Source organism: Coenobita brevimanus, chromosome 33 (assembly GCF_032717465.1).
Source record: "Coenobita brevimanus isolate Jiangsu-jjx chromosome 33, ASM3271746v2, whole genome shotgun sequence".
Taxonomy (NCBI): domain Eukaryota; kingdom Metazoa; phylum Arthropoda; class Malacostraca; order Decapoda; family Coenobitidae; genus Coenobita; species Coenobita brevimanus.
The window spans coordinates 24805392-24818304 of NC_136986.1; the positions used below are offsets into that span (position 1 = coordinate 24805392).

Here is a 12913-nt window from a genome sequence, read left to right on the forward strand (position 1 = left end):
ACACATTTTTGTCTTGTTGTACTGTCACCATTTCAATGGATGACGGGTGAAGAAAAAAAAAAAAAACTCATTTGTATTTTCTGCTATAAATAAAATCGTAAAAATTACGTTAAGAATTACGGTCATACCGCTTTCACTTTATATTAAATTCATTGCCTAGGACTAGCAAGAATAATTAATGTTAATTCCTTTCTGTTACAATCTGTTACAGACGTAAAAAAAAATCATGTGAATTACTTCGAATAACTCACAAGAGCGGCTGCGCGTGATAGAAATGACTGGAGAAAAATTGTGAAGGAGGGGATATTCTCCCACATTTGGTCTGATCAGTTGATCGGGTCAGGTGCGGGTAAAGGGATGGGTCCATTATGATGTGGCAGGGGTAAACCAGCTCTATTGTCAGGCCCTGCTGCGGATGTCACTGACTGCACTGCGCAGTTCATCCTCGTGCGGTGTTGTGCGGTGAAGATCTGTCCCTTCTCCCCTTGGGGCTAAGATGCTAAGAATGTGTTTGAGTGGATGAGTAAATTGGGAGTGTGTCGTCCTGTCTTGGCTAGCTCCCTTTCCTTGGGGGAAGCAGCCTGGGTATATAGACAGATAGAAATACTTCGTTTTTATTTTTTTTTCTGAATCTAACTTTACATGCACCTTATATGAATATATGGACTTGTGAACTAGTTTTTCTTCCTTTGGGTTAAAAATACAATATTAATACACAGTGTACCCCTGGACACCATTCCTACATTATTCATGTTTCCTCCAAAGGATTATTACTAGTATGAATGCAACATCAGTATTGCCCTAAGGCTGAAAAGGTCAGATACTAAATTTTATAGGCCTGTTTTATATCAATAAAACAAAAATTTTGGCTGCGGGAGTCACATGGAAAATTAATCAGTCTAATGTTAGTCTCGTAGGTCCCAGTGTAGGAGCAGGATGAGGCTCCGACACCAGCAGCCTCTCCACTACAAAGGCCACACTGCCCAGGGTGATGCCCACCAGGAGAAGCAGCAGAGGTCCCTGCATATGGATAATAGACAGACTCCTGAAATTAGTTTGGCTGTGTTCTGTTCCATCCTGCCCTTGCTGTTTTATTTCTTCCCTCTGTTTCATTCGACTTCCACGTGCAGCGGCTTCCAGTGTTTCCTTTTTCCACTGCTCATACAGACCAGCCTGAAAACAGAAAGTTGTAGTAGTGAGTTGTGGAAGAACTTAAATAGACTTCGTCAGGTCCCAATGTAGTAAATGTTCTAGTTTTTATGTAAACCGTGTAAGAATATCTTAATCAATAGTGTCATAACATTATATTTACTCTTGTGTATTCTAATGCATTGGACATAATGAATTTTTGCATAGTCACCCGTTATTTGCGGTACATGCACAGTTTTAAATGACAATATGATATGTTAAGAATCGATTTAACAATTTGTACTACGACTCTGATAAAGCAGAATCATTAAATATAATGCATCAATCTAGGCTGGTCACTCCTGTATAGCATTCAGAATAAAGTGGTTGGGTGGGCTATAGTTCAGGCAATAGCTAAGAATACTGTGCCACCCTCTCGTACTCAGTGGTACCAACACCACATTTTATCATGTTGTTTGGAATATTTTGATATAACGTAACGTGACCTAAAACAATATAGTCGCTACTTGTCTTTGTGTAGCATGCTTTTGAACAGTCAGGCCGCACCGTCAGGAATTACCTCTTTATTTTATTATTAGCACCGTACTCTTCGTCCCCAATTTATCCATTTTATACTCTGTGGAAAATGGTACAATGCATGTGAATAGTACAAATACGATAATCAGCGCTGTATTTCGGAAAAACAAATAGGATATCGTAGTGCAATGAAATGGGGGTCAATACTTTTTCTATCTATCTATCTATCTATTGCCAGACGTCTCAATCCCGTTTGGGGTGGCCATCTCATCCTCGGCCTCCCCCTCCCTCTTCCCCCCTCCACCTCACTCACATACACTCTCTTCGTCAGTCTTTCACCCTCCATCCTCTCCACATGGCCAAACCATCTCAGTGTGTTCGTCATAACACTTCCTATCACATCCACATCCACACCACAACGCTCCTTTATATCCTCATTCGTCAGCCTGTCTCTCCATGTGACTCCACAGGCTCCTCTTAAATAACTCATTTCCACTGCTCTCACTCTTGACTTGTGTCCTTCCAACAATGACCAAGCTTCACTTCCATACGTTTGAGTTGGTATCACAATACTGTCATGTAGTAACTTCTTCACTTCCATGCTCACTTCCCTGTTTCTTATCACTGCTTTCAAAGAACAAGCAACCTTTCTTCCCTGCTGTACCCTTTCAAGCACTTCACCCTTCAAATCTCCATCCTTACTCATCACACTACCCAAGTACTTAAACGTACTCACATTTTCCAATTCCTCACCATCCAACCTCGCTGTACATTCACTGACTTCACCTCTCTCAAAGACCATCACTTTACTCTTCCCTACATTCACCTTTAGATTCCGTTTCTTGCACACTCTCGCAAACTCATCCACCAAGCCTTGCAGCTCCCCTTCGTCTTCACTCAACAACACAGTATCATTTGCAAACAACAGTACAGGGAGTTTCCAAACACTATACTCTCTCACCAGGGCCACTCCAACATCCACTACCCTACCTTGTACCTCTTTTATTACCCCAATACTTTTTAATGATGCAAAATCCTACATTAGATACTGTATAATGCATCTGAAAAGAATGTTTGCTACTTTGTTACAGGGTGAAAATATAAAAAAGCACACTCTTAAAAAATATGAATGCTAATATTTTTTCAAGTTACATTCAGTAAAAAAAAAAAATAAAAATAAAACACTGGTGTTTAATCGCTGAACGGAGTCTTCTTTCAAACAGATTATCTCATTTAATTCATATAGCTTTGGTTCAAGCATGAACCATATCACATTACCTATATACAAATAAATGCTAACAGTCCTCAAAATCCTTAATAATCTTTTAATTTTAAGCATTATTTTCATGTTCTGGACTTTTGATAATGATCAATCTTCGGTACATAGGCCGATATAGGACTAACGTGATTTATAGAGCCGTCTGATTCCTATGTATCTCCACTGTTACTGGGGGGATACAGGTATAAATTTCAATAAATAACAATTTTGCGCTACATTTGACGTATATGCCACATTTTCAAGGGCCACCTACCACAGCCTGACAAAACTGTCTGTTTACAAACCAGCTCCTACAGTCACATGAACAGCCACTGGAACAATCCGTTACTTCTTGCAAATCCGTCAATTATTAGTTTATGTTAATAAAATGGCTATATAAAGCTTTCCAAATGCCTGTGCATTACAAATGCATATTATGGTTAAAAAAAAAAAATCTTCGCCATTTATGCCTCCCAAATATAGTCAATATATACGTAGATTTCAACAATTTTCGCCTATAAGATTCCAGGGATAACACAATATAAAAAAGCTTTTCTTAAGCAGACACAAAAAGAGAGAGAGCCGGGGGAGGGTTGATTCACTGATTGATTGGATATAATTAAAATCTGGCGGAGCAACTGCCAGGGTCATATGCCGCTGGACAAAAATGTAAAAGACGCCGCAAATAATATGTGGATATTCAAAAATAGATAATACCAGTTAGTAGGAATAAAACACTGAAAATCACATAAGTATAAAATATTAATTACTTGTAAAAGTGGAAGGAGGCCCACCTCCTGAAAAAAAATTAGTAACATCAGTAAAATCGCCAGTGGCTTCCCCAAACATCGAGGACAGACAGTCGGGACCATCTGCCTCCTAATGCTTATGGAAGAATCTCTGAGGGAGGTCCCCCAGACCTGGACACTCGACCAGCAAGTTACGGACAGTAAGGGGATCAGGGCAATCATCACAGTACGGTTGGGTCCCACCACTCATCAGGAGTGTCCAGTGCAATGTGTAGCAAAAGCCACCTCCAATTGCCGAGGTATGGAGGGGAGAACCCTTGGCAAAATCACTCCATGAAAGATTTTTTTAGCTTATTGTGAGCAACACCATCCCAGTGTCTCTGCCAACACGTACAAATCGTGTATCGCAAGTAAGGTGTTACATCAGAAGCAGGAAGCAGGTAGTCGGTTGGGGGATGTTGAGAAGATGCAGCTTCAGCTAATGTATCTGCCCTCTCATTGCCCACCACACCAACAAGTGCAGAAACCCAGCAGAAGCCCACATGACGCCCATGACAGCCAAGAAGAAAAAGTCACTCTAAAATTCATAAAACCAATGGGTAGGATGCATTAAATGACTCCAGTGCAGAGAGAGCACTATGGGAGTCACTAAATATGACAAAAACAGAATGGCGGAGAGTAAAAATGGTTCTGAGAGCATATAAAACTGCAGTCAGTTCCACCGTATACAATGAAGTAGTACCAGGAAGGCTACCGCCCCTACTAAAGGTAGCAAGGGCAACACAAAATCCTACTCCAGTAACAGTCTTAGACCCGCCAGTATAGACGGGGACAGAACCCTCATGAGTGGAGGCATGTTTTAAAATGGGAGAGAGGGACACCTGAGAGGGAAGTGAGCCTTTTTATACCAACACCAGACCTACAAAATGTCATACGAGGGAGTAGCCATATACCCACCCTTGGGATCTGATATGGACAAACTGCCAGTCTTGGAACAGAGAGGACAATCATGACAGACCGGACCATGTAACCAAAGGGCTTCGGGAATCTAGGACGGGTGTCATAAACAGAAGATCATGAATCCTGGGAGATGATGGCACAAGAAATTGAGTCTGGAGTGCAGTGAGGATAATACCAACACTGCATCATCAATGACTAGCGCCGCATATCCAAGGGAATTACACCAGCATCCACCAACAAACCTGAAATAGGGGATGACCTGCATGCCCGGTTGCCAGAAGTACACCAACATGATGCACAGAATTTAACAACCGGACACAGGCATTTGTTGCAGAGGAGTAGACATCACACCCATAATCAAGTTTAGGAAGAAAAAGAGACCTATGCAAGAGAAGGAGAATCTGACGGTCAGCACCCTAAGAGGTATGAGCCAAAACCCTCAAAAGACTCAAAGCTTTAAGACAAGCCACCTTAACTGAACGAATATGAGGAACTCAGGTTAGCCGTCTATCAAAAAGAAGACCCTGAAATCGCATCTCTTCCACACAAGATATTCTATGACCATGGAGATACAAGCCAGGGTCTGGTTGAACCCCCCAAATATGACAAAAACATTTAGCCACTGTCTTTGTTAAAGAAAAACGGAAGCCACAAGACTCTGTCCAGTCAGAAATTCTGTTAAGAGCTAGCTGCAACTTCCTCTCTATCAGAGACATCCTAGATGTGGTGAAGGAAAATGAGAGGTCATTGACGTATAGTGAGCCTCGTACACAATCAGGAAGTACACTGATTACGCTGCTGATGATCACAGCAGATAGAGTAACACTAAGGATACTCCCCTGTGGTACTCCATCTTCTAGTGCACGGGAATTAGAAAGCACTCCTCCCACTCTGACCCTTAAAAAATGGTTAGACATAAACTGCAAATGCCCATGAAGACCAATCTCATGAAGAGAAAGTGAAATGCCATTATACCAGGCAGTATCATATGTCTTCTCCTGATCGAAAAAGACCGGAACCTGGTGTTGATTAGTGGAGAAAGCCTCACATACAGAAGATTCCAAGGACAGTGGTGCATCAGAAGTAGATCACATTTTTTTGAAAACCATACTAGGCAGAGGATAAGAAGTCATCTCTCTCCAAAAGCCACACAAGCCTAACATTGACCATCTTTTCCAGAACTTTACATATACTTCGTACAAGAAGTCAGAGAAACAGGGCAGTAAGTCGTCGCCTGTAGGTGGTCCTTACCTGGTTTGGGGATGGGGATGACTACAGCATCATCCCCAAAAAGCCAGAGTGTCACCAGAACACCAAATCTTATTAACCCTTTAACCGCGGGTGTCATCCCAGAATGACATTGCAAAAACTGGACCAAACCGCAGGTGTCATTCTCGAATGTTTGTGAATATTTTGAATACTGTGCATTTTTCCCGTGTGCCAATTGTTTCAAGGGAGAGTAGCTATTAAGTTCTTTCATTCCAGCCGACCCCCACCTCCCTCCTCCCACCCCCCGGGCCCCCCACCCCACCCCTGACCAAACACGCATCAGTATCTGTCCAGCTGTGTGAGTGATAACACCGCTGATGTGGCAGTGAAGTGCGGGCAATTACAGTGCCTTTTACCTGCCTCAGTGAACACAGAGTGGGTGTTTATCGTATGTGCAGTGTTCATATATGTTTATAGTATTATTATCAGAATGAGGTTGGCATTTGGTAATGGAGTGTGAGTGAAAAATAGTGATTTTAGATTGCTCACCTCTAATGGCACTGCCCATCCAGTGATAGTCAACGAAATCATGAAACCTACATCATTGCAAAGCCGAAGGTTAGTACTTTCTAATGGTACCTTATTTTTCGCTCTAGATTTATTCTGTGCAGAGTTATAAAGGTTTAAAGTTTGTTTACATTTTGGCTGGAACCCCCGCGGGAGTGGCCAGTCGGGGCAAAACAATGCCCGCGGTTAAAGGGTTAAATAATGAAAGCAAAAACGAAAGGGACTCCTCTGACAGGTGACGTAAAAAGGCATACAGAATATCATCACAACCAGGAGAGGAATCATGGCACTGCGACAGAGTTGCCTGGAGTTCGGAAATAGAAAAGGGAACATTATAAGACTCTCCCTCAGAAGAGGAAAAATTGAGACTACGAGACCCTAGGCACTGATGGTGGCAAGCCGAAGGCATATCTGCATCCTTCTGTGACACACTGCCAAAATGATCAACAAAAAACTCTGCAACAGCGAAAGGATCAGCCACAGTTCCACTCGCTGCAGATAAAACAGAAGGGGAGGGAACAGTAAATTTCCTGAAATTTTCCTTACCCGGTTCCATACCTGAGTGAGCGAAGTCCTCAAACAGATGGAGGAAAGATAACTCTTCCAGAGTGAATGCCAGGCCTCCTTTAAAACCATCCTCATATGAGTGAGTGCCCTCTGATACGCCACCAAATGCTGAGGATCCCCACTCGTTTGGCTCTCACTGCGGAACTGCATTCAGAGTTCCACCAAGGAACTGGACGTTTATGAAATTGACCCTTCGTTCTTGGAACAGATATTCGGGCTGCTGAGTGCAACACGTCAGTAAAATGTGACACTGCCTCGGTAAGACAGCCAAACTCATTGACAGAAAGGGAAATGGAACTTAATACCCTGCAACGTGGCCAGTCAGCCTTATCCAGAAGCCAGCGAGGAAGACGTGGCTGAGGTCCACCTCCACTAGCAGTTAGGAGTAATGGAATGTGGTCACTGCCATACAGGTCTGGCAACACATCCCAGGTATAATCTAAAACAGTATCAGCTGAGCATAAGGACAAATCAATGGCAGTAAAAGTTCCAGTCTGGCTATGGAAATAAGTCATTTTATCTGAGCTGAAAATGCCCAGCTCCTCATCTTCCACTAAAGAAGCCAGCATAAAACCCTGACTGCTGGCCTCACCGTTTCCCCATAGTGTATGGTGACCATTCGTATCTCCCAGTAACAGAAAGAGAGAAGGAAGGCCACAAATAAGGCGTTCCCGATCCACCCTTTCAATAGTATCACTAAGATATTTTTGGTATTTGATATTTGATACATATATTTGCTTAACATAATATAAAAGTACATTATATACATATACAATATGCAAGCCACGGTCCATTGAACCGATGCACTTTTATGGACCTGATGATGTTTTCATATTTTGTTTGTCTTGTTGGATTTGAATGGACATGGAAAAAAAAAAAGTCATACTTAATTCAAATATGGAAATCTGTACTGATATCAATATAAGTAATAATGAACATAAGTTATAAGAAAAACAGCAATAATAATAGTAATAATGGACAAAATATTAACAGCAATAATAACTAATAATGTCAGTGCTTTGCCTACAACAGTAGTCTTAAATGATAATTGCATAGGAAATCATAAATGGTACAGAATGGTAGAAAATTTAAATTAGTAGTAATAATAACAGTGACAACAACAACAACAACAATAATAATAATAATAATTTTTAACACTAATAATAATAGTAATAGTATCAATAGCAACAGTAGTAGCAATAATAATAATAATAGGAATAATAATAATAATAATAATAATAATAATAATAATAATTATAGTAGTAGTAGTAGTAGTAATTATAATATAATGGAAAGAATAATAAACAATAATAATTACAGTACTAATATGTATTGAAAACACTAGCATTACCAATATCTCCATCAATGGTCGTACCAGTAACACTACCCTGCGATAAATATATTCCCAGTTTAATAAAATACCAGTACACATCTTTTTACGTGCAGTACCTATACACTCCCTGTTTCCTACATACACCAACACACGCCCAGAACTAGACAATAAATACACCCACTGTCCATATATACTTTAGTAGACACAATAATTGCTAATATGTCAGATATTAATTTAATTATATTTTCTGAATAATTCTGCTTTAATTTTGAAACTGAAGGAGTTAAGTGACATAGTTTTTTTGACGTCCTCTTGCAGTTAGTTCCACACCTTTGCTTCCCTAAAGGTGACATTTTGTTGTGTGTGTGATGTTCTATACAGTGGGAGTCCGAGGTCATTAGTTCTTCTTGTGTCAGTAGTATGAGATATACTGTATATCTGAAACCACAATCAACTTGGTGAATAAATATAGCTTTGAACACGAACAAGCAGGTCTGAACGTGGATGATGTCATGAAATTTAAGTATTTTATTCTTACTGAAGAGGGGATTATTATGATTGTACCTTTGTTTATGGAACATGATACAGATTTATTTTTTTCTGTGCTATGAATCCTGGAAACTGTATACTGCTGATGTAAAAACATCCGGACAGTAACAGCCTGCAGGGGAGTGATGTACATATGACTGTACAGTATGGAATATCCTGGCGAAGGAAGACAGCAGTACCTCCATGTTGACCTTGGCCTGGCACAGGATCAGAATAAAAGGCATGGTAGCCATAAGGACCAGAAGGAACAGCATCTCCTACCATGGTCTCCTGGATGCACATGCACAGTGGAGTAAATTGAGAAACAGGATGACACAGTTCCTCACAGCTAACACGTAAACCCTGACAGGTCCACTGGATGATAGAACCCATAGTGGAGGGATGATGATGATTAAGTGTGGGACTGTACATCTCCTGACAAGCAAGTGGATTTGGACTGATGCTTAGGAAAGCCCTTGGGAAGAGACTGCTCAGCACCAGGAACATGCATCCTATGTCGAACATCCATGGGCAAACGTGAGGACGAGGAAGAGGAAAGTTTTACAACACACTTCCTCTGAGGTGGAATAACACTGGGCTTGGAAAGTGGCTTGGAGGCCGCCTTGGGTGATACGGCCACTGTTAACATCAGAAGCCCCAGAGGTAGAAGGAGTTTTCACAGGATTAGAGCCCTGTGGGGATGACATTCTATGTTTCAGAACTCAAGCACCAACGGTCTGTCCACCACCATCCCAGGGTGAGGACCTGACCACAGGCGAACCATCGCTGCAGCCTCCACCTGGTTAGACCCCTCAGCCTCCGAATAGAAGAGGGAACAGAAGAGAGGTCGGCACAAGATTCGACAACAGAGACCTTTGATGGCTGGTCTTCAGGCTCAGAGGACTGAAGAACCACCGTGACGTTTGCGAGATACGGGTGTGGCTTCAAGCATACTGGACAAGGTGGGAGGAGTCACGTCAACGTGCACATCCGCCACCACCACGGAAGTGCACAAACCATCAGTCACCGAAGTGGGAGCAGACGCAGTCAGAGTAGTGGGCAGGCAAACATCAGTTTCACAAACAGTACGAACCATGGGGACAGCATCCTACAAAGCACTAGGTGATGGAGTGGGTCAAGGCCATCTCTGAGACACAGGGCACTGGCATTCCAGAAAGGACAGCAGCATAAGTAACCCCATGCTAGAAGAAGGGAGTCTGAGCTCTTTTCTTACCCTCAAGAAATGAAACCTTTTCAAGTGTCTGAATTGACAAAATCTCCTTTTCTAGGCAGTAACGAGGGTAGTTTCTACTATTTACAGCATGAGGACCCCCACAGTGATAGCATTTAAGGGGTCCTGGACAGTCACTGGTATGGTGTGATCTGCCACAGGAGACACAGACACCAGGAAGGCCTGACCGTGCATGGCAACAAAATTGGCTGACATGTTCATATCCTTGACAGTGCAAACATCTCTTTGGGGTGGACATCTATGGCTTCACAGGAAGTGACAGGTAATCCAGCTTCACAGAAGTAGGTAAGGTCAACCTGCTGAAAGGCAGGAACTAGGTAGGAGTCTGTGTCAGGACACCATCGATTTTCTTCTGCAGTCGCTCAACAGCTGCCACACCAGAAGATCTCAGTTCCTCCAACAGCTGTGCCTCTGGGTAGTGGAGGAGGTCACGTGAAAAAACTACACTTTTCATCTGTTAAAAGTGGCATGCCTAGCACAGGCAAATGTGGCACCAGGAAAAGAAGTCAGAGCCTGTAAGTCAGAGCCTGGGGAGGACACCTGAGTAAGAATGCTTCCTTTCCCTTGGGAACAGATCTTAGGTTCCCAACCTCAAGCTGAGATGATACCATGGTGGAGATCGAAAATGTCAATATCTAGTATTGAGCCACCCACAGGGTTGTTTATTATATGATAGTTTGCATAGGATTCCGGCATCATGTCTTTTGGCCTGAACCCCAGAGCCAAACCAACCAGACGTGATCCCATCCTAGTCCCAGTGGGATGCTGAGGCAGAGGCCGTGTTGTCAACATTTTTATTTAAGGGATCCATATACATTGCCAAAAAAAACTTCGCTCCCCCACCCCTCCACCTACAATGGAGTCCAACAAGGGGAAGTCTTATGCCAGGGACAACACCACTAGCGACTGCACAAGCAGCAGGAGAGCATACGTGGGGAACCTGGTCTAGGGTGACTCCAGGACGATAGGGTGACTCCAGTGCCCACTTGACCCTAGCCAATGCGTGACCAGCCGATTGACCTGGTCGGGCCCAACCAGGCCACCCATCTAGCCAGAACAAGGGACCAAAGAGGTGTATTGCTAGCTGCAGGGTGTATCATGCAGCATCAATCAACCCACGGGACACCTGTCTCCCAGCATTATGGGATGCTACAGACAGCAAATACATGGGGAGGCAACAGTCCTGCCCTAGATGGCAAATGTGCAGGGACTAACATTACCAGCAGGCCTCCTCCACCAGTGATGTAGGGGGTGCTTGGTCCACAAGGCCAACAGATGCCAAACCCTACAAAGGTAGGCACACCTGCAGAGTAGGTGGCACTTCCAACCACGCTTCAAGGCCCGCCACCGCGTCAAGGTGACCCCCCTCAGTGAGGAGAAGGGCGAGGGCTTTCCAAGAAGAAGTAGTACCTCAGAAGGTTTTATGACCTGTACCTCAGAGATACTATGAATGAATTTACCAGATATAAATTGTCACTCAATTAGGGAGAGGAAAGTATAGCACCGATGAAGGCTCTCTCCAGCCACCTCTTTCACCTGCAAAACGAGCACGTAAAAGGAAGCACACCTAACCCGAGGAAAAAAGGATAGGCTATGAAATTGGAAGAAATATTCAATCTACCACAATGTCAGGTCTGGCATAACCCTGAACTGCTCTGTCGAGGAAGTGTCAACTGCCTGTACTGGTAGATAATTCCAGATACAACAGATCTTATACATGAATGAAACTGCCTAATGTTTCATGTGGAATCGTCGTTGGAGGGTGATCACTAACCGACTCAGATGGAGTAACAAGGCTGTTATAATAAAAGTATATTAATCACTAGCTAGTGTTGAGGGGAAAATAACACAATATATAGGTCAGTTTTTTATCCGTTATAGAATATGGTTTTCTCTTTTCATGCTGGTTATTTAACATAATTATGGTATTAGAGGTTGATATTCATACTTCTTCTTAACACAAACTGTTACCAGACCCATAAACAGAACTGGGATGCTACTGACAAGGAGTGATTTTTATCGTCCGGTACTAGCAAGGCGAGACGATAAAGTTTCTGTGTATGTGTGTGTGTGTGTTTATGTGTTCGACTCTGGGCATAGGCTTCACAGCCTGCTCTCAAGGCCCAGTAGTCCTCCTACATACCAAACACATCTACATGTCACCACTTCGGTGCTAACACCCTCCGTCCATATTGAATACATGCTAGGGCTGGTGTACTGGTATTAGTGGGGGTATTTTTATGACATGTCGGCGGGTCTTCTGGTAGATCAGTAAAGTCTGCTTTTTATTAAATTCAAATTCTTAAACTGTTCCCTGCCCCAGCGGGGATTTGAACCTGGGTCCGGTAGGACTGTGTGTGTGTTCTTATCTAGTTGTATATTTACAGGAATGCGTCAAGCTCATACTGTCCGGTGTTTTGAACCATTTTTATCATACATGTCTTTTAATTTATGAACTGTTTTGGCGCACACCATTTTTTCGATAATGCATTGCACTGATCAACTGCTCTATTTTGGAAACTGAATTTCCTTCCGTCCTTATCACCTCTCATTTTGTAAAGTTTTCTACAGTGTCCACTTAATGTTGCTTCCCCAGAGGTTATAGAGTCATTTACGTCTATTCTCTCTTTTCCTGTGAGGCATTTATTTAACATAATCATTTCTCCTCTTTTCATTCTCTTCTGTAATGTTTGTAGGTTTAATTTTTCGAGTCTTTCTTCATAGCTTGGGTCCCTTAAATTTGGTGCTCATCTTGTAGCCGCCCTATGTACCTTTTCAGTCTTATATATATATATATATATATATATATATATATATATATATAT

The 12913-nt window shown here is 42.5% G+C and overlaps 1 protein-coding gene across 1 annotated transcript in view; it reads right to left on the reverse strand.

Moving 5' to 3' along the window:
* Positions 1-894: 894 nt before the first annotated feature.
* The window catches only part of LOC145395833 (ionotropic receptor 93a-like), a 131014-nt gene continuing 118995 nt past the window's right edge, over positions 895-12913 (reverse strand). Inside the window, exon 11 of the mRNA XM_080269365.1 lies at positions 895-1173. Within this exon, the coding sequence (XP_080125491.1) occupies positions 895-1173 (279 nt within the window). The remainder of the gene's footprint in view (positions 1174-12913) is intronic.